At 42.9% G+C, this 23,159-nt stretch overlaps 2 protein-coding genes across 3 annotated transcripts; one reads left to right on the top strand and one right to left on the bottom strand.

The window, feature by feature from the left end:
- Positions 1-403: 403 nt before the first annotated feature.
- capn7 (calpain 7) lies at positions 404-15,288 on the bottom strand. Its single transcript, XM_010885288.4, has 19 exons — positions 14,876-15,288; positions 14,318-14,426; positions 13,417-13,574; positions 12,237-12,304; positions 11,691-11,924; positions 9,757-9,843; positions 9,448-9,574; positions 9,076-9,255; positions 8,798-8,944; positions 8,503-8,609; positions 8,265-8,385; positions 7,589-7,833; positions 7,171-7,306; positions 6,996-7,071; positions 6,542-6,687; positions 5,882-5,944; positions 5,626-5,756; positions 4,173-4,265; positions 404-1,771 (listed from the first exon to the last, which is right to left on the bottom strand). Exons 1-19 carry the CDS (start codon positions 14,975-14,977, stop codon positions 1,627-1,629), a joined length of 2,475 nt encoding a protein of 824 aa, XP_010883590.1. The 5' UTR covers positions 14,978-15,288; the 3' UTR covers positions 404-1,626.
- pkdc (protein kinase-like domain containing) lies at positions 15,279-21,887 on the top strand. Of its 2 annotated transcripts, none has more exons than XM_010885291.3 (2): positions 15,279-15,322; positions 20,250-21,887. In XM_010885291.3, the coding sequence occupies exon 2, from the start codon at positions 20,276-20,278 to the stop codon at positions 21,233-21,235; it is 960 nt and encodes a 319-aa protein (XP_010883593.2). In that variant the 5' UTR covers positions 15,279-15,322; positions 20,250-20,275; the 3' UTR covers positions 21,236-21,887. The 2 variants fall into 2 exon arrangements, with proteins under 2 accessions (XP_010883593.2, XP_010883592.2); XM_010885290.4 differs by lacking the exon at positions 15,279-15,322 and adding an exon at positions 15,334-16,254.
- The last annotated feature ends 1,272 nt before the right edge of the window (positions 21,888-23,159 follow it).

A 23,159-nucleotide genomic window follows, 5' to 3' on the forward strand; every position in this document is an offset into this window, starting at 1 on the left:
TCTCTGCCTGAGGGAATCCAAATCTTAAGACACTGCCTGAGAACTGGACTTGATCTAATTTGCTGTAACAAGCACAAGAGGGTTAGGAAGGTACTTATCATACCATCGATGTAAAAGGTCATGACACATTCCTATCAGAACCCGATTCAGTAAATGACCCTGTCTGGACCGTAGTCGTCCTGACTCGACTGACTGGGACAGGATTTGGAATCCAAGTCAAAAGACCTGTTTAACCACCTCAGTGCAGTAAATACCTTACCTGGTACCTGGTTCACCAGGCCTGGTCATGGTCTCTGCTCTGCGGTTCTCACTGTGACTAAGGGTCACACACTGCAATTGCTGTTTCCTAATGATGTCAGCCTTTAGAGAACAGGTCAGATATACACAAACCAACAGACACACATTTCCTTCAATGCCATATTTAAATACATCATTCCACATTAAGTGCAAGTTCTGCATGATCATACCAGACCACGACATGATTGTACTATTGCATGTAACAGAAGCAACTGTTGCTTTTTTAAAGTTATTAAAGAGGGAACAAAACCATAATTCAAAATAAAGATCAGAAGTGCTTGGCCATACTGTATTTCTTTGCGTAAAACAGTTAACACCTAACTGCTAATTCAAACAAATTTAACACAGTACTTTGGTGTCATCTATTCTTGCAAGACCATCCGGTACTAAAATTGAATTTACTGTTTGAGAACAGAGGAATTGGCTTATTGAAGGAACGTACACTGTAAAGCCTTGAAACTTTACAGAAATGGTTTTAAAAAACACCAAACACCCAACAGTCTTTTCTGTTCAACACAGAGCAGGAGAAACAGCTGTGAAGGACTCAAGTCCAGCCAGGAGAATAAACAGGAGTTGGGGGATTGGCATTACGTTTCAAAATCCTTTTCCAAGTGAGTAGGTGTTCTTCAAACACAAGCACACGCACACTTTCTCCATTCCCGTCACACCTCCTTTGTGCCAGAGATTAGCCCTTAGAACGCAATCAGTTGTACCGACAAAACAACGACATCTTCGTTCCTGTGCAGCAACACAGAAATCCCAGCCATGTTGCTTTCTCCTGAGGAAAAGCCTGCAGAGGTTTCGGTTGCGGTCTAGAATGTCACCCTCTGTTCTCGGTAAATAACAGCACCGCCTCTTTCAGTACTGGCGGTCAAGTAATCGAACATTCAACATTCATGTGAACATTCATTTAAGGTTATATACAGAGGACAGTGAATGGTTGTTGTGACCATATGATTTATAAAAAACATTATGGCAATATGGCAAAGGAAGCCCCTCCATTATCAGTGCTGACAGTCATACCAAAAACAGTCCCTTCCCAAATACCCTTGATACACTTCCTGCAGATCTTATACATGCGGGCTAGGTGATGGCAATATGCTAATAACGGGTGGTATAGTAATATGACACCGCCAACATCCATCCAGTCATTTGACATTCCAACAGGAGTCAACAAGGACAATAGAAAGGGTCGGCTCTCTGTTAAACCACATCAGTCTCCTAGGGTAGTTTGGTCGTCATGAGTTCCAGACAGAGTTTAGGTGTGTGTTGAGGGGACAGTGAGTGTCCATGTGAGCAAGTCACTCCTGGTGTCGACACCTCCTCTCCTCACTGGAGATGAGAGACCTTTAGGGGTGTGGCGCTGCTGAAGTCCAGGAAGAAGGGTCCTTCCTGTTTGGGCAGGAAGGTGGTTGGGATGACGTTGTAGATGCCGGCAGGGACATGGTCCACCTCCATGTAGCAGAACCCACACCTACAGAGGGGGAGAAAGGTAGGTCACCATGGCTCTGTCAACATCCCTTCATAACACAAGTTTTTACAATGCCACGTCCACCATCCACTCCTGGACAATAACTACCACCTAACACACTGGCGCATAACATATCTACTCAGTTACAGGACAAACCATTCGTATGTACCTATGCATTGGTTATAGACACTCTCTTCTACTGAATATTTATTAGTTGAACCTCCGAAACAAAACAATTTTAGCTTTCTAAATTGGAGAAAATTACAATTGTATAAGTTTTTTTTTTATTAATCTATTATTTATTAAAAATAATCAAATGCCATAAAGCCACTGTGAAAAAATATCTGCCGCAAAGGGCATTTCTTTGTATCATCAGGGAAAGAATAGTTAATTGCCGTTTAAATCGGGCTAATTCAAGGTCCTCTGACATAACCTATGACCTGTGGGGAAGGTACACCATTTATAAATCTTAAATGATATCCTTCCCTTTGTTCCTCAGGCCTTCATTTGAGTATACACACCCCTGTGTCATTTGAAAATGTCTGAGGAAGCGCGCAATCATGCACAGTTCATGAGACAATTTTTCTTTTACATTTACAGTGGATATAAAAAGTATACACACCCCTGTTAAAATGCCAGGTTTTTGTGATGTGAAAGAATGAGACAAAGATAAATCATGTCAGAACTTTTTCCACTTTTATACTTCTCTAATGTGAACAATTCAATTGAAAAACAAACTGAAATCTTTGAGGGGGGGGGGGGGGGGTGAAAAAGAAAAGGTTACAATAACCTGGCTGCATAAGTGTGCACACCCTCTTATAACTGGGGATGTGGCTGTGTTCAGAATTAACCAATCACGTTAAATAGAAGTTATTACACAACTGCCATCATTTAAAGTGACTCTGATTAATCACAAATAAAGTACAGCTGTTCTTGTAGGATTTTCCTGACATTTTCTTAGTTGCATCTCAGAGAAAAAGCCATGGTCTGCAGAGAGCTTCCAAAGCATCAGAGGGATCTCATTGTTGAAAGATATCAGTCAGGAGAAGGGTAGAAAATAATTTCCAGAGCATTAGATATACCATGGAACACAGTGAAGACAGTCATCATCAAGTGGAGAAAATATGGCACAACAGAGACATTACCAAGAACAGGACGTCCCTCTATAATTGAAAGACAAGAAGAAAACTGGTCAGGGAGGCTTCAAAGAGGCCTACAGCAACATTAAAGGAACTGCAGGAATGTCTGGCAAGTACTGGCTGTGTGCTACATGTGACAATCTCCTGTATTCTTCATATGAATGCCCTATGGGGTAGTGTTTCATGATGGAAGCCTTTTCTTACAATGAAAAACATCCAAGCCCGGCTGAAGTTTGCAAAAACAAACATGTCCCCCAAAAGCACATGGGAAAATGTCTTATGGTCCGATGTAACCACGGCTGAACTTTTTGGCCATAATTCCAAAAGGTATGTTTGGCACAAAAACAACACTGCACATCACCCAAACAACACCATACCCACAGCGAAGCATGGTGGTGGCAGCATCATGCTTTGGGGCTGTTTGTCTTCGTGGCCTTTGTCAGGGTGGAGGGTATTATGAACAGTTCCAAATTCTAGGCAATTTTGGCATCTATTCAGGCGTCCATTAGAAAGTGTCCATTAGAAAGCTGAAGATGAAGAGGAAGTTCATCTTTCAGCATGACAATGACCCAAAGCACATATCCAAATCCACAAAAGCATGGCTTCACCAGAAGAAGATAAAGCCCAGATGTCGTCGCAATCTGCCAGATTTGGAGCACTTTTGCTAAGAAGAGCTCTTTTGCAAGATGTGCCATGCTAATAGACTCCTACCCAAAAAGACTGAGTGCTGTAATAAAATCAAAAGGTTCTTCATTAAAAGTATTAGTTTAAGGGTGTGCACACTTATGCAACCAGGTTATTGTGAGTTTTTTATTGTTTATGTTTCCCCCTCAAAGATTTCAGTTTGTTTTTCAATTGAATTGTTTACCTTATAGGTCACATTAAAACTTCTGACATGATTTGTCTCATTCTTTTACATCACAAGAACCTGGCATTTTAACAGAGGTGTATAGACTTTTTATATCCACTGTACTTGCACAATATCACACAAAAAGACACATCATTTCTTTAAGTCTGATTCTGAAGTAAGAGGTATTTTAACTGATACATAGGTTGTGTCAAGGAAAACAACAGGATGGATTTGTTATCTGGAATTTTGTATTTGTTTCATAAATTAAATATGGAACAAGAATTGCATCATTCAGGGGCATGTCTTCTGGGAAGGATACTGAACACCCCTGGAACCCAACACCATGTCGTGTTCCTGAACACCTGGGCTGAAGTATGTCATCTGTTATTTTCCTTAGGTGTGTCCTGCTGAGTACCTGTAGTCTCCACTGTTCTTCTTGGAGAAGCCTGCAGCTCCGGGCTCTCCAACCATGGACACAGTCACCATTTCAAAGCCCACACTATACTGTCTATAGAGGGAGACAAAGACATGCCATCATCAAGGACAACAAATCAACCAGATGTAGGAGAGGACAGCTGCAGTATGTCAGACACATAGCAGGACAGGACAGCTCTAAAGAGAGGAAGGGGGGAGGACAGAGATAGTAAAGAATAAAATCTGAGTGCTTTTACTGAAAGGAAACTGAGGAAAGAGCAGGAGACAAAACATTAAAGTTCTGGTGTTTTCCGTTTGGAGTGAGCTCCATCACAGTGGTGGGGAAAAGCAGTGGGTGAGTCATCCCAGCCGGTGTGTGTACATGCCCATGATTATGAAACAGAATTAATGATGTGTGTTTGAGAGTGGGAGAAAGCAGCAGTATTTAACTGTGCTAATGACTGTGTATAGCTAGAGAGTCATCTTGTTAGTGAATCTTTCTCCACTTGAATTAGGAGAACCAGAGGAACTATTAATGAACCAGGAAATGTTATTCTGTTGACAGCACTAAGTTTCCTGGATGTGTCAGATAAAATGCACACCATGCAGTTTATTTACATAATATTTTTTTTTCATTATAGTGACTAAAGAGGGTTTAAAGGAAAGGATGAATACTAGAATCTCAGTGTTTCTCAAACCCCGGGCCAGCCCGTAGGGGAATGCCTGACGGTCCGTGTCTTATCCCTGAACAACAAGTCCCAATGACTGCAATGATTCTACCTTCATAGAAGTGAAATTACACAGCAATGTCCATTATTTTATTTATTTTAAAGATATATTTTTCTGAATTTATTCTGCTTTATTGGACAGGAATTATTTCTTTATTTTGCTCAAAGAGCAGCTGATTTGACTCCAACTCATGCTGCAGAAGTACATGTGCCCCAGAGACAGTGGTCACTGTATCACCGTAGGCTCTATTTCCGCGACTCAGCGGTTTCCACATAGTTTTCAATTTCACTCCTATACATTCCACTGCAGCTTTTGAACAGGCTGAGCTAAATCATTAATATGACCTTTTATAGGTCCGACGCTCAGGAACACATATGAGTCTTCCGTTTCCTCTTATAACTCACAAGTTGGTATCCATCAGTTAGTATTCAGCAGAGATGGATGGAGACCCCCACTTGGAAGTTAAACATTTACCATGGACATCACCATTTAACACTTCCACCATTTCAAAGTAGTCAACTGGGTGGGACAATCAATGCCTTAAGGCCGTGTTAAGGAAAAATCCCATGACTCAACCGGGTCATCCAACCAGCTCATCAGGAGGGATTATGAAAAATTGACAATATTAAAAGGGCCAACATGACGCGGCCCATGTTCTCACAGATTCAGACACGCAATGTCTATCTGCCTCTATGCAGAGGGAATTAGGGGTCTATCAGTCTCACCTGGAGCCTCGTAGCTCTATGAGCAAAGGTCCTGGACGTTCCAGGTTAAACTGGTAGATGGGGTTGTGCAGGTAAGAGTCCTTGTAGTTCCCACACCCCCCTGCACTTGGCCCCTTCCACTGGCCATTGATCTGCAGAAAGAAAGAGGGCTTTACCAATGTCAGTTGGTTACTTATCAGGCCAATACAACTCACTGCCGAATTAAAGTGATCAAAGGAATGGGAACAAGAAAGAGACAAGCTGAAGAAAGTGTTACCCGTTTGGTGTGAGTAAAAGGAGTCGGGATCTTGGAGAAGGAGAACTTGCACCCCGTGTACACCTGTTGGAGAGAAACATTACTGTGTTTAATATAAATGAGCAGCAGAGATGTGATACGTATATAAAACAAGACTCACGAGGAACAAGACTCACGAGGAACAAGACTCATGAGAAAGAAACATAAGGAAGAATATTTGCCAGATATTAAACAGATGGAAGAAATGTTAGTCCTTCAATTTCTCATAAACATCCTCCCCAATATGACAAAAGGTAAACTCACTATTTCTATAAAAATTAAAGGAATTGATTGTGGAGCCAGCATCCAGCTTGTCAGGCCAAATTAGAGACAAGTATTCCTCTGGTGGTAGGCTTTTTTCTCAAATACACATGCACAAACACCCAGTTCTCCCACATAGCAAACACCAGTGGGCTCAGATTAACTGGGATTGAATAATGAACGCAACCACAGACCAGAGAACAGGCTGCTTCATGTAGAAGTTCACATGGTATTTATTCTGTCTCTATGGATGTGTACAGTCACTGACTGGACTAAACACTCCTCTCTTCTCCTGAATGCTTAATTCTAAATCAAACACGGAAAGCTGATTTCTGCACCCCACCAACACAGTGAGTCTGCCAGTATGTTTGTGTGTCTTACCCTCAGGGTGTAGTTGATGGTGTTCTGCTTCTCATACTGTGACACCACCAGTGTGAAGGTGTGTGTTCCAGCTGTGGTCAGTTTCATCTTGGTCAGGTAATGAGGGCTGTTGATACGGATACCGTCCATGTATGGGGGAGGATCCGCTGAGGAGGAACATGAAACTAGACAGTCAGAAAGATGACACACACAGACACACAGACACACAGACACACAGACACACAGACACACAGACACACGCACACACAGACACACGCACACACGCACACGCACACAGACACACGCACACAGACACACACACACAGACACACACACACAGACACACACACACAGACACACACACAGACACACACACACAGACACACACACACACACACACAGACACACACACACACACAGACACACACAGACACACACACACACACAGACACACACACACACAGTAAAAACTCACCAGGGTAGTAAACCTTCTTTCCGTCGGTTTTGTAAACCACCAGGGTGATGAACTCACGATTTTGTGCAAAGTCATCCTGAAGATCACGAGAACAAAGAGAGAGTGACTTTGGTTGCCCTGGTGGAAGAGAGACGCGGTCGGCAGTGTTGGGGTGGTGTTAAGGCAGGCCGTGTACCTTATCAGTGATGTGTCTGGTGAGCAGCACCCAGACAGCAGCGCCCCCTGCAGGACAGGTCACCTCCAGGCGGTACTGAGGGTTGTTGGCCAGACTGTAGGCATCCTTTACAGGGCCCTGCTTCCCATCCCAGCTGCTGTAGAGCAGAACCCCACCCAACCACATACACTTCACTCATCAAATACACACATGCATGTGCATTTGGAGATAGGAGTTCATTTTAGAAGACTATTGTAGAAGATAGTGGAGTGGTGTAGCGCAGAAGGCAGTCTAGTGGTTTGAGCGTCTGACCAAAAGGCTGCTAGATTGAGCAAGGTGAAAAATACAGCTTCCTGTCCTTAAACAAGACATGTATAACCCTAAGTGTCCCTAATATGTCGCTCCATGAATAAAATGTGAAATGTCTTGTTCGACTGACCTGTGAATACAGGAAGACTCTTTGAACAGGGCAGGGTTCCAACTCAGGTATATGACATCATAATACTGGCACAGGTCCTCAAAGGAGATCCAGAACACACCGTTATCAAACTTCTGGGCAGTCTTTGGGTCAAAGTTGAGGTATTTGAGGAGTTCTGGGGTCCAGTTCTTCTCGTCCCTCTCACTGAAGCGGCCTTTCCATCTCAGGTGGCTCCAGGGATTCTTCAGCTGGAGAAACCGGTTCCCCTGAGAGAAAGATCACAGACTGGGCAAAGAAGCTTAGCATGCAGGCACAGCAATATTACTGATGAGCAAAGTTCAAAAAGATTTGAATGGAATTGACCAGAACATAAAAGGTTGCCACGTACTAAGCTAACATTTACATTAGAGTCATATTAGCGGAGGCTCTTTAAAGAAAGTACATTTTAATAAAACTAGGTGAAACAACCACACAGCTTAGTAGTGAGAACACCTTTAAGTGAATATGCTACAATAACAACCATGACTGGTTAAGCTAACAAGCTACTGAAACAACTAGAAATGTTTATGCTAACAAGCCAATGTTTAAACTATGAGTGGGTATGCTAAGCAGCTGCCGTGACAACTACGAGTGGGTATGCTAAAAAAACGATTGTAGCAACTATGGATGACTATGTTATGATAGTGCAAACACTCACTTTGTGCTCCCGGACATCCAGGACAGCATAGGCATGGGTTGGCACCAGGCCCCACCGCTCACCCTCCTCTTCTGTCATCACCCCCGTGGCTGTGGTGATGAGGACGTCACCCCGGTGAAACCTGGAATGAACGGGGGACAGAGGGACATGACAGTGGGTCTGATGACAATGTCCACTACCATCCGTAGGAGAGGTATTCATAAAGAATCTCTATAGGATGGATTAGTGGGAGTCTCACCTCTGGTAAAGCATGCGAAATGTGTCGTCTTTCTTGAATGACTGGTTGTCTGAATGCATGGCAATACGCTCCGGGATCCAACCAGTGAGTGCGTGAAGATCGATGTTCTACAGGAAGACAAAACAAGAAGAACAAAATGACTGTGTGTTAGAAAGGGACTCTAGTTAGCTATGAAACATTCTCCAAACCGCATATTCCCTCATAGTTAATTAGTAGGTCATCCCGAGCAGAGCACTGAGATGCATGCAATCCGGCCCTATGAAACAAATGCCAAGTAAATCCATTACTCTCTCACCGAGTTGGATCCAGGGAAGTCGTAGCCTCCCATGACCTTCATGTAGGCCTTCTCTATGAGGGAGACCCACAGCTCGTTTCTATTGCTCGAGTAGGAACACAGCAGCTCACCATTCTGACCACATGGAAGGAAGTCATCGATGATCACCTGGTATGGAGCAGCAGGGGGAACACTTGAAACCATACAACCGGAGTGTCTGTGAAATAACCGGCTGTACACTGACAGTGTTGTCCAAACCACATGAAACTGACAGGAAGGTTTGCTGGCTTGTGTTTTACCTTCCGGGGCACCCCGTTGATGTGAAGCTTCACCATGTACTTCCCACAGGGGTTATACTCTGGCTCCCCACGCCGGTTCTGGGGGTAGATGATGCTGGTGATGAGCTTCTTGTTGTAGCGCCTCTCATAGGCGGCGCTGATGGCTAAAGACGCCACGAACGAGCAGTCAGACACCACCGTCTAGCAGCAGAGAGACACAGATCATCAGTTAGACAGCTGTTCCCTTTTATCCAACTAAAACATACCAGATATTGGATTGATTCATGGCTACTGCCTTATCCCTTAACACCACAGAGGGTTATGTACTGAATGTGGGTATATTTTGAGGTTTGAAAACTGACATTATATATTATTTGGTTTTGTGTGTCTGACCTGTTTGATGCTGAAGCTGGACACAGACAAGATCATGGTGGGGTTATTGCAGATCTCGTCAGGGCGAACCCAACGGGAGAAAAGGGCTTTCTGCTTGGGAGACAGGGCCAGCTTGCCTAGTTTGTCCCTGGGAAACATCCAAAGTGAAGAGGTGAATAACATAAATGAGACAACTGAAAATGAATCATGTTACATCTGAAATAGTATATGCTGTGGAAATTGATTATCAGTAGAAATGTATTATGTGCCTTAGTGTACGGACTCAACAGTCTGTACCCTTACCCACCCTGGAAGAGTATTGGGACTTACGAGAATGGAACAGGGAAGGCAAATCTCTCCTTCAGGTCTACACTCATGAAGGGGACAAAGGCTATGCTATTGATCTTGGATGTGCTCCTGTGTGGAAAGGAAAAGAGGAGTCAGGAAACTTCATGAGAGTACCAGCAGTTAAGTCTTTATGCATAGGAGAATCAAACCTGAAACTTCTTCAAACAAAGGTGTTGGACTGCCTAACATTTAAAACTACATTTGCTCCTACCCACTAGTCACAGGCAAACAGTCTCTTCATTTATTCATCAAATTAAATTAATTAAATGTCTGCGTTAATCAGAATCCCTTGATGGTCAGCCATTAAAACAGTATTTATTTTACATTAAGCTAGTAAAGTAATAAGACATTCATGACCTGTGAAAATTTACATTGTTTTCTCACTATCAAACAAGGGTTCAAAGCTATTCTCCTGTTCCCCAACTCCCCGGACAAGCAACGCGGGCAGCTCCCGAACTCTTCACACTTTTCAGGGTTTAACTTCCCCTCCAGTCCAAACATAACACGACAAAATAAAGAGTAGTTAGTCAGCTATATATTTGCCATTAATGTTTTTTCGTTTAGCTGATGTTGTTTAATGGGCTGAAGAACAGTCTATGTAGCTAAGTGAGCTCAACCAATTTTATTAATACTAATCTCAGACATGTTTTCCAAACAACAGAATACATTTTTTTTAAAAGAGAAATGTAGCAGAAAATGGAATACAAATCTTTTGGCATAGTCTATGGGCATATCTCTAGTTCCCAACCTTCATCCCCAGGACTCATTTTGTCACATTTTCTTTTACAGGATGAGATCACATGAAGTGAAAGGAACACTCCAACATGAAAGAATTCACACAAAAACACTGGAACTCCTCAAATTTAGAAGGCCGTTACTCTGCTTCGGAATGTCAGAGAAGAACAAACACTTTCCTAAGCTTCCTCTGGCAGTTCCTAGCCTACATCATTGTCAATCAGCATCACTATACAAATTTTTTGCCCCACCATGAAAGTTGTGGGCCCCAAATTGGTATGGGACCCCTGCTTTAAAAAAAAGAGTTTAAAAAAATAAAAAATGTAAACACCCGCATGATGCACCTAGGGAAAGGGTTATTATGGGATGTCTGAAGTCCATTTGCTGACCAGGTTCTATTATTAAAGTGGTTCTTTGGATCCTGGAGACTGAGCAGCGTTGCAAACCATGTTGTACTGGACGTCAATCACACGTGTCTGCCAACATTTCCATCTGAAAACCATCACTGGGCCATAAGAGGTTCCTCACCTTGGTGTCTGAATTCTGTTGGATTACCCACTCCTAGTTATTTCCCTTTGTTTCTCGGTTAGCGTTCATTTTGGATATGATGGGGCTTCATTTAAGAGGCTTTTTGAACTCTGAAGATAAGTTTCACTTATAATATGCGATCTTGCCTGGCTGTAGCGGGCCATTATGAGTCAACCCCACATACTTTGCAGATGATCATTTGTTTTTTGTCATCAAAATTATTATTCTCAACATGTATACATCAAAGTAAGTTAAACTAACGTTACCCAGGATGCATGCCAAACACACCTGACAGACAACCAGTCATCATACAAAGCCCTCTTACATAGCAACGACACAATAACATCTGGGTCGTGTCTGTGGCACCATGACAAAGAATAACCAGATTTCATCCGGACTACATCTTCCACTGGGAGAACTGAATTGCATACATTTATCAAAATAAAATTGTAATTACCAAACAAATGTCACCGTTACGTCAATACATTGGGAACTTTAAGGCCTTTGAGTCAGTGCTGTCTGGTGAATACAGTCACAGGTATATGGGCAGACTGAGCCTCACTATCTCAGGAGCAGGATGGGTACACCGCCGACTCTTGTGCCTGTGATAGACATTTGAAACTGAGAACCAATATATGACTGATCCTGCTCACCTGAGCACCTCGATCTCCTCTGGGGTATATCGTTGGCCCTGTGGCTCACTGGACTGGACCGACCTGACTGGCTGCGGACGGTCCTGGAGGGAGAAATCAGGCCCCAGGGGGAAGAACTGTCTGACTGGCCCGGGTTCCACGTTGCCACTGGGTTTTCCCCCCGAAGGCCCTTGCCTGTCCTGGGGTGACTGAGTTGAGGGCCTGGAGGACTGGGACTCCTTTAGCCCCTCTGCCCTGGGGGGGAAAATCAATCCCATTTCTTTTAGAAAGCCCTTTTCACATCAGCAGTTGAATAGGTGCACAAACATTTTTTAGTGATTCAAACATACAACATTTTAGAGAAAAATGACATTTTATAGGGGAGAAGAATGGTAAGAACTAAGTGCTAAGAACATTTAGCCAGTAAGTGAAAGATCACTGGTTTGAATACCTGAAATATGCCCATGAGCAATGTACTGAAGCCTAAATATTACTGCAAGTCATTCCGGATAACAGTGAGAGATTAATGATTTGACTGTAGAAATAAGGTGACAGTGATCTCCTTACCTATCAAGTGCCTGACGAGCCAGCTGCTTCAGTTTGGCCTGTAGTCCCTGATCTGTGGTGTCATTAGACTGGGAGACAAGAGAGGTGAAAGTAAGGTAGTGAGTGCTCTTCTCTTACAAAAGACCCCCGATAACCCTGTCTGTTAACCACGGTCCCCCGATAACCCAGTCTGTTAACCACGGTCCCCCGATAACCCAGTCTGTTAACCACGGTCCCCCGATAACCCCGTCTGTTAACCACGGTCCCCCGATAACCCCGTCTGTTAACCACGGTCCCCCGATAACCCCGTCTGTTAACCACGGTCCCCCGATAACCCCGTCTGTTAACCACGGTCCCCCGATAACCCCGTCTGTTAACCACGGTCCCCCGATAACCCCGTCGGTTAACCACGGTCCCCCGATAACCCCGTCTGTTAACCACGGTCCCCCGATAACCCCGTCTGTTAACCACGGTCCCCCGATAACCCCGTCTGTTAACCACGGTCCCCCGATAACCCCGTCTGTTAACCACGGTCCCCCGATAACCCCGTCTGTTAACCACGGTCCCCCGATAACCCCGTCTGTTAACCACGGTCCCCCGATAACCCCGTCTGTTAACCACGGTCCCCCGATAACCCCGTCTGTTAACCACGGTCCCCCGATAACCCCGTCTGTTAACCACGGTCCCCCGATAACCCCGTCTGTTAACCACGGTCCCCAATAACCCCGTCTGTTAACCACGGTCACCGATAACACTGCCTGTTAACCACGGTCACCGATAACACTGCCTGTTAACCACAGTTTCTAAAACTACAGTGGTCTCTGATATCACCTCTGCGCCATACTGACGTGGTATAGACCACATATCTAGGGAGTTCCACCTGAAACCTGCCAAAAATTAACCTGATGTATCCTGGAAAGGCTGGATCATGAAGGATGTCCAGAACCACACAACAAAGGATAGCGAGGCACTGTCTATATAAAGCAGTTTTAATACATGCTTCTAACTATACTTGGGCTCAGTTGGACCTGGTTGTGACATCAGAATGAACCTAATGTACAATTGTTAATACAGTGGCCTGATTAGTAATGTGTACAGCTAATATTTTTGATTTGCCCAATACAAGGACATTGGTGCTGAAAGCTACCTCCAAAGTCAGCAGGCCTGGAAGAAGCCTGGGCCTTTCCTTATCAGCCCTTACCGTCTGAATGCAGAGTTCAACAGCCTGTGTGTAGAGTTCTATGGCCTCGTCCCCGTTGCCCTTCTCATCCTCCTCAAAAGCCTGGGTGACTAGGAAGTGGGCACGCTCCAGATCAACTTGTTGCTTGCTCTTTAGAGGGTCACTGCTTTGGGCTTGAACTGGGGTCAAAGGTAAGAATCCACACAAAGTAACATCAATAGGAGGCTGAATAAGAACACAATTAGGGAAATAGTATTGTTTTGGTAATGTGGATTAAGGAAAGAAACTGCAGAAACACTGGAAAAAAATTGATAGAGTATCCCTCTACCTATTTAACATGAATGCCTCTGTTATAAACCTGATTATAGTTTTCCAACCACCATCAACCACGGGAAGAAGGAAGATACTAGGGTTCGATTCAGACAATGATAGGCCCCATGCCATGTTGACAAACGCAGCACACACCCACTCTCCAACTTAGTTAGCCGGTTTCATGTAGACAAGCAAAGCCCTCACATCTCACACAAACATCAACAGGTGCACAGACAAAGTGAACTGTAAACTGTTTTGTAGGTTATGGCAAGGATGACTCAAAAGGAAACTATAATTTCTTAGGATCCAGTCATAAAGACTGATCAAACAGGTAAGCGCGGATAAGGCTAGTTAACGCCTCGTGTCATTTATGAAGTGAAAAGGAAATTCTCTCATATGCAAATGAAATGTTGATTGAAACCCCATTCAGGCAATCCCAATCCTTGGGAAAGGCAGTTAACCTTAATTGCTCCCAAGTCGTTGCTGTAAATGAGAATTTGTTTGCAGTCATATCTAGTTTAATAAAGTACAAAAAGATCTAGTCCAAGCAATAAGGAAGTATCAATTTGGGTCCGGAGTAAAAAATGGTATGCTGTTCATGTGGACTCACCAGCATTGTGCAGGGCCTGAACCCGGTCCAGGTACTCGTTGACTTTATCCTGGATGCCCTCCAGTTTAGACCCCGCCATGCCCGCGTAGATCAAGGCCTGTGCCGCCTCCTAATTGTACATACACCAGCATTATTGATTTTCTAAATGCAGCAACATACATGCGTATGATATTACATCTAAATTGGCTACCTAAATTAATATTTAGTATTTAAGCTTCTGGTGTGAAAAAACAAAACGTTTGAGACGCAAATAATTTCTAAATGATAAGCAAACAATACAAAACAGGGAGGGATCGTTTCTTTAAAATACATTTCTGTGGACAACATTCTGTTTGGTCCCTCCATGTTGCGTTCTGTTTACTTCCATGGTAGAAACGTTTCGCAAAATCGGATTTGAAACGTTATGGTTAACGGAATGAATACACCCCTGAAAACTCAAAGGTTGACTGACTTGTCTAAACACATGGTTTTAGTCACCATAATGGTTGGTTACATTTGAGTGCAGGTGAAAGTGGGTTGTGTGGTCAATTATTCTACGCCAATTTCAGTCTACCTTACCTTATAATAGAAGACAGCATCGTTGTATTTTCCATTCTGGTCAGAGATGACAGCAGTTTTAGCAAATTTAACTGCATCGTGCTCCAGTGCCGTGCAATCCATTATGTTCAATCAAATGTTTTTCTGAAACCCGTTCCTACTCTTCCAGGAAAATGTGAATGTCCGCGTCATTCGTGGCATCTACTGTAACATGTTAGCTAGAAAACTGAACTTGACAGAATGTGACACAGGTATACTAAGCAATTAATTAGCTAACGTTACAGTTGTAAAAATACGGTTTTAAAATACAATTGTCAAATTAATTAAATAAAACGCATTGATAATATCAGCATGAAATCATTATTAACAACAAGCCAATAAATACACCGGGGATACTTCGCTCTGTCATAACAACAACCAAATCCATTTAGCTTCCGGGTAAATCCATCGACGACAACAGCTCTTAAGGTGCGTTCGTAACCCAGTAGGAATTTTACCTCATACGAGTAATACAACAAGGAAAATCAGAATCCCTACTTGCCATGAACATTTAAAATACCTTTTCAGATAGCCAGCGGAGTACAATAGATTTCCCCGCCAGCTATGACCTGGCTAAGTGGCCATACGTTTTTATTTTTCTATTCTATGTAATTCGTGTTAATATATTGTCTGACTACCCGGTAGTAGTTCGGGCAGTCATTGTGATAATTCATTACGCTCTATGACCTTACTCTGTGATTACTTGGTGCGTGTTACTCCTTTGCAGATGTTCTGACTTTCCTCCGAGAGTATTTCCATGTTAAATACTGTTGCCTCTGATCGGCTTTTTAGTGTTCCGCGTCTCGGTGGCAATGTGTATTGTCCCCCAGAGTGGTATGAATATTGGCGATTTTCGAAATTGTAAATTCCCATCAAGCGAATTTCGTTAGTAGACGACGTCACGTCAGCTTGTTTTGGATAATGGAGCAGAATTGTAGAAATAACTATTGTAGATAGTTGTAGAAATAACTATTTCTACAATTCTATAGAAATTGTTTACTGCACAGATTAGTGTAGTAAACGTGGACACGACACTTGTCAATTTTGTCTTTGACGCTACGGCTAGAGGAAGTGTTTGGCCTAATCCATCAAAAACAGGAATGTAAAAGAATAGTGGTTCGCTGATAATCTTGATAATTATCATGGAACTCTCAATGAACAGATGCCGGAGTCAGATCCTACTCATACCGCACTTGATTACGAATGCAGTTTACACTCCAATCCAGTTGGTGGCTGTATTGCGCCATTTAATGGTTTGCTTGGCTTAAGTCCATTGCTAGTAAATGTTGAAGAGTGTATGTCGGGTGGATGTAAGTAACATAATAAATCAACCTGATTTCGTCGTGCACCACTTGTAAATGGTGAGTTTATTTTTTTACACAGAATCTAGCGTTTTTAGTTTAGACTTTGTCCTTTGCGGATTGATGTGTTGATTGAAATCCAGATGAAATATTTGAAAACACCGTATCACCCGAGGTTTCACATAATAAAAACACTTATTTTACTTTTATCGAAGTAGTATTTCCTATCTCGGTGTGTTCGTGTAAAACCTGGTTGTGTCTGAAAATCCCCAGACGGATATAAAACGTAACCGTGTGTGAGGACCTTTTTATTTGTTCGTCCCCATTACAGGAAAATGGCTATTTCTGGTTTATGGGTTAGGTTTAGGATTAAAGTTGTAATTGGGTTATATAAGATAGGAATTTAATTGTGAGTAACGTTTTGTATTCCTACAGTGGGGGCTTTACCATATTGGCAGATAAGGCCATGGTTGTTAACAAGAATCATACCCAGGACAGGGGAAAAGAAAAACATTATATCGGCATGCCATCAAACTGTTAAACCAGTTTCTTATCTATCTTGCACTTTAATCTGCACCCTTTGCACACTCACACAGATTTGTCTTTCTATCGTTATGGAGACCTAACCTTGACCCAGAAATCCATGTTCCCTATACTTCACCTCAACAATTTTTATGCGTAAACCTAACCCAGTCCTAATGCCTAACACTATCAAGTAATGTCTAAACCAGAAAGTAACCCTAAAACTATCCTAACCCAAATGGTATCCTAAACCAATTTTGGCCCGACGGCGTCAGGGGAGCTTGTCAAGAAGAGTGAATGTCTCTCACTGAGAGACTACCCATTGATAGCATATTTGTTATAGATGCAGGCGACCAGCGTTCGATCCTTGCCATGGACCAAACAAATGAGGCTTTAGGATTTGTTCAGGATGGACTGAAACGTCACGTTATATTGAGGCGGACGAATTGCACCAGAGACTAACATATTGCTCTCGTTTTCAATTTGATTAGAATATTTCAAATTGTGTAGTGGTTACAATTCAACTGTCTTAGTTTTCTAAAGAAACGAACCAGCCATGGAGTGATTCTAGCCATTGTTTTCATCTATTTGTTTAGTGTGGACCTGCTATTTTACTTTTGGGGGTGTCCTATCTTTCAGGTTTTACTATATTAAGTGATATCAAGTCTCTACATGTACACTAAGGATGTCACGATACCAGAAATGTAGTGGTTGATACTAATACCACTGAAATTCCACGATTCTCAATACCCAATTTGATACCGCAGTAAAAATCTAAAACAAAAGAATAAATCCCATGTACTTAAGAAAACAGCAGATGCTGCACACACCCCTCTACTCAGAGTGCAAGCAGTAGTTGAAATTTACTGACATGGTGACAGACAATTAGTCTGGAAATATTTAAAATGCTAATGTTATATTTTGACACCAACTGCACGGTAAGGACGGCAGCCTACTACTACGAGCTATGGTTACATTACGGTAGCCTTTAGCCATTGCTAGCCTCGCAAGGCCACACCTCCAATCTCCCCTAGCCACTCCTAGCGACATTCTAGGCCTGGTTTAAGAGGTTAAGCCATTGCAAATGTCATATGGAACATTGGCTAGGCTACACAGCAATGCCAACTGTCTCAAACAAAAAGAATGGTACCTTGTATTTCAGGATAAGGATATAACAAGGGTAATACTTTGGATATGTTGTTTATGTAATGTGAATTGAAACTCACTCACCTTGAATTCTTTAAATTAATCTGTATGTCTGTCTTTGAGGTGCTTCACAAAGTTGGAAGTGTTTCCTCCAGTCTCGAAAGTTTGAAGGCACAGTTTGCATAGTGTTTTTTGCAAATTGCTATTACTCCCTGATTATCCGCCTCGAACACCAAGTACTGCCATACATGAGCCTTGCTGTTTTTTCTTTACAACTAGTCGAGGCGGCGCTGCAGCTGCACTACCCACCATCTGTCACGTTTTGGACCCCCGGTACCTACGGTACTGTACAAAAACAAGTACAGTAGTGTTTTCAGAATTTTGGCATCGACTTGGTACCGAACTATCGGTTCTCATGACATCCCTGATATACAAATAAACATGGATCACACCTAAAACCCACTCCCCAGCTCAAGCACACACACTTTGGCACATACTGAATCTCACACACTCCAGGGACACTCAGAATCTCTCAGTCAGATGTGTTGGTACTGAAATAACAGTAATCTAGAACTGTAGAAAAGCTGATGTACTATTATAAGTTATTATACAGTGGGGAGAACAAGTATTTTCTACACTGCCGATTTTGCAGGTTTTCCCACTTACAAAGCCTGTAGAGGTCTGTAATTTTTTATCAAAAACAACAAATCCAGAAAATCACATTGTATGATTTTTAAATAATTAATTAGCATTTTATTGCATGAAATAAGTATTTCATCACCTACCAACCAGTAAGAATTCCGGCTTTCACAGACCTGTTAGTTTTTCTTTAAGAAACCCTCCTGTTCTCCACTCATTAACTGTATTAACTGCACCTGTTTGAACTCGCTACCTGTATAAAAGACACCTGTCCACACAATCAAACAGACTCCAAACTCTCCACAATGGCCAAGACTAGAGAGCTGTGTAAGGACATCAGGGATAAAATTGTAGACCTGCACAAGGCTGGGATGGGCTACAGGACAATAGGCAAGCAGCTTGGTGAGAAGGCAACAACTGTTGCCGCAATTATTAGAAAATGGAAGAAGTTCAAAATGACGGTCAATCTCCCTCGGTCTGGGGCTCCATGCAAGATCTCACTTCGTGGGGCATCAATGATCATGAGGAAGGTGAGGGATTAGCCCAGAACTATACGGTAGGACCTGGTCAATGACCTGAAGAGAGCTGGGACCACAGTCTCAAAGAAAACCATTAGTAACACACTACGCCATCATGGATTAAAATCATGCAGCGCACGCAAGGTCCCCCTGCTCAAGCCAGCGCATGTCCAGGCCCATCTGAAGTTTGCCAATGACCATCTGGATGATCCAGAGGAGGAATGGGAGAAGGTCATGTGGTCTGATGAGACAGAAATAGAGCTTTTTGGTCTAAACTCCACTTGCCATGTTTGGAGTAAGAAGAAGGATGAGTACAACCCCAAGAGCACCATCCCAACCGTGAAGCATGGAGGTGGAAACAACATTCTTTGGGGACAGGATAACTTCACCATATTGAGGGGAGGATGGATGGGGCCATGCATCACGAGATCTTGGCCAACAACCACTTTCCCTCACTAAGAGCATTGAAGATGGGTCGTGGCTGGGTTTTAAAGGCATGACTACGACCCGAAACACACAGCCAGGGCAACTAAGGAGTGTCTCCGTAAGAAGCATCTCAAGGTCCTGGAGTGGCCTTAGCCAGTCTCCAGACCTGAACCCAATAGAAAATCTTTGGAGGGAGCTCAAAGTCCACAATGCCCAGCGACAGCCCCGAAACCTGAAGGATCTGTAGAAGGTCTGCATGGAGGAGTGGGCCAAAATCCCTGCTGCAGTGTGTGCAAACCTGGTCAAGAACTACAGGAAATGTATGATCTCTGTAATTGCAAACAAAGGTTTCTGTACCAAATATTAAGTTCTGCTTTTCTGATGTATCAAATACTTATGTCATGCAATAAAATGCAAATTAATTACTTAAATATCATACAATGAGATTTTCTGGATTATTTTTTTTTGATTCCGTCACTCACAGTTGAAGAGTACCTACGATAAAAATTACAGACTTCTACATGCTTTGTAAGTGGGAAACACTGCCGATTTTGCAGGTTATCAAATACTTGTTCTCCCCACTGTAGCTTTGGTGTAATTATTTGTGATGTCATATGAAGGTTACATTTTAAATGATTTCAAAATGTTCTAGTTTTAGGCGTAGAGCTTTCTTCCCTCAGTCATAAGGAATGAGCCTAATGTACATTGTATTCACAAATAGGCCTTCCCAAATTTATCCAGTTATTGTAAAAAGTCATTTGAAAAACAAAACATCATAAACCTGAACTCTTGTTTTTCTTTCAGTGCCGGCGAAAGACTCCCTTTCAAGAATGAAACAAGAATACCAGGACCTGATTTTGCAGGCATGTGGTGCAACAGCCCTGCGTGTGGGTGAAAAAATCCAGACGTTGTGGAGTGGTTATGGCCAGATAGTTAGGGTCCATTTAGAGGGCTGTGAACAGCCCTCTGTCGTTGTCAAACATGTCATGTTCCCAAAGCAATGCAAGCGCCCTGGAGGCTCAAACACAGACCTGTCTCACATGCGCAAGGTGAGGTCCTACCATGTGGAGACGTACTGGTACCAGAACTACTCCACCAATGATGGCTGTCGGATGCCAGCCTGTCTGGCAGCTCATTCGTATGGGGATGAACACCTGATTGTTCTGGAGGACCTGGATGTGGCCGGCTTCAACCAGAGAAGGACCAGCGTTACAGATGCAGAGATTAGGGCCTGTCTCAGCTGGTTGGCTAACTTCCATGCCCTATTCCTGGGGGTGTCACCAGAAGGGCTGTGGCCCATTGGAACCTACTGGCATTTGGAGACACGCCCCGATGAGTTGGAGGCCATGGACGACGCCCAGCTCAAAGCGGCTGCTGGAAAGATTGACAGGGTCCTCAATGAATGCCGCTTCAAGACCATTGTCCATGGAGATGCCAAATTGGCTAACTTCTGCTTCTCTGGGAGTGGGCGGAGCGTGGCAGCAGTGGACTTTCAGTATGTAGGTGGAGGCTGTGGGATGAAAGATGTTATCTATATCCTAGAAGAGATTGAGGAAAAGCAGCTGGAAAAGAGGGTACCTGGTCTGCTAGATCACTACTTCACTGAATTGAGGGCATCAGTAAGCAAGCAAGTGGACTTTAATGCGCTAGAGAAGGAGTGGAGGGACATGTTTGCCTTTGCCTGGACAGACTTCCATCGCTTTCTCCTGGGGTGGATGCCAGGTCACCGGAAGATTAACAGATACACCAAGCAGCTGACTAAAGAGGTGCTGAGGAAACTAAAACTGTAACTTTAACTGCTGCTTTTCAGCCTGTTTAATCACCTGCAGTTCTGATTGGGTTGTATTGTACTGTGAACTGATTAGTTATGTGTTGTTGGAAACAGCACAGCAGATTATCTGCGGATGGATTAGAGTCCTATTTATTTCTGATATTATCTTATGCCCACCTTACTCTGTTGGATGATGTTGTGAACAGCTTGTAAGGGAATTGTACCGTTTATCTACAATACAGTTGGTTGCCAATTTTCCCCAGTCACAATTATCCTTACCTTAAATAATTATTATTACTGAAAGTCAATATCTACAGTTCTTTTGAAAAAGCCTTATGTTGCCAGTGTATACACTGACCATTATTTTTCGGTGCTAGGTTGTCTGGCTGTCTCAACTTGGTAAACTGATCTCTCATCAGAATCACCTTTATGTGCAAATTACATTTATACACAGACAGTATTTTTACGTGATGTAATAACGCTGCTAGTGGTAGACAACATCAAGCAAACAGAATAAACAAGGTCCACACAAAGTTGATCTACATTTACAATGGATGGTGAGTATATTAGGTAATAGGAGTATATCCTACACATTGATTTACAGTGCCAGTAGACTATATGCATATACAGCTCCAGAAAAAATTAAGAGACCACTGCACCTTTTTATTTCCTTTCCAAAAATGTTGAAAAGGAAAGTTATGAGTGAGGAACAGAAGGGTTCAATTCACAGTACTCTCTTAATTTTAACCCTTCTGTTCCTCACTCAAAACCTTCCTTTTTTTACTTATTTGGAAAGGAAAGAAAAAGGTGCAGTGGTCTCTTAATGTTTTCCGGAGCTGTATCTAGAAGCAGGAAGATAAAGGAAATATTTTGTTAACAATTTGGAGTGGCTTTGTGTGGTGAGTATAGTCTAGTTATCTGCTGAAGGCCACAGTATGGGTAAAGTGACTGTTTAGGTGTTCTTAACACCATGGTTATGACTGACCTGTACTACCTGCCTGATGTCCGCCTGCCAAGGTTTTTGGGGGGGAATTGTGGATGACTGGCGGGAGAGGTCCTGCACACTTCCTTGCCCTAGGGTCTTTTGGGACCCTATTGGAGGGCAGGTGGTAGCCGACTGTACAGTAGGTTGCAGTTTTCCCTTGCAGCGGGCAGACCCAAACCAGACGGGATGGAGCAAGAGAAGACGGAGTAGGATTGATGTGTAGAGCAAGGTCAGGATTTCTGGGCCTTTTCTTTTCTCCCAATTGTCTCCCAAGTGGTACACACGGTTGTGAGCATTCTTGGTGACCGCTGTATGTTATTTTCCTTGACTCATGAAATTGTAGGAGACTATGCTTCTGATTTGTTGCTTATTTACCCAGTAACAATGATTCTTATTTTCAGATATGCCTATTCTGTCTGCTACAGGTGTTGTCTTGAGACTCCACCTGCAGAGATAATGGATGCTCCTATATTTCTGTGCTGCCCCTTTAACCTCTGGACTTCTACATTCCTTGAATTACAGACCCAAATTTATTAAGCCCCTTTTACATCAGCAGTTGTCACAGTGCATTTACATTTAGTGTTTGTGTGCGAATGCCAGAATTCCATGTCTGTTGACATACTGCATAGCTTCAATGTCTCCTATTTGCCTGAAATTCCAGTGTGTGTTGACGCTTGTAATAAACCAGTGTTCTATACCCTTATGTCATCTCTCTCTAACCAGGTTCTTGGGTAATTGTTCCATCCTGCTTTTGGAAGCAACTGTACTGTGATCCACTTATAGAGTTAAATTCACAGATTGACATGACTGAAGTTTTGAAAATCAAATTTTTTTTGGTTGAAAATGTATCTGTGGTGCTGTGGTTACTGTGTTCTAAAGAATCCACATCACAATGTATCTTGGATCAACTAAAAACAAATAATTTTTGTGAGGTGATTAGTAAATCAGACAATCGCAT

This window comes from Esox lucius, chromosome 20, assembly GCF_011004845.1.
Source record: "Esox lucius isolate fEsoLuc1 chromosome 20, fEsoLuc1.pri, whole genome shotgun sequence".
Classification (NCBI taxonomy): Eukaryota; Metazoa; Chordata; class Actinopteri; order Esociformes; family Esocidae; genus Esox; species Esox lucius.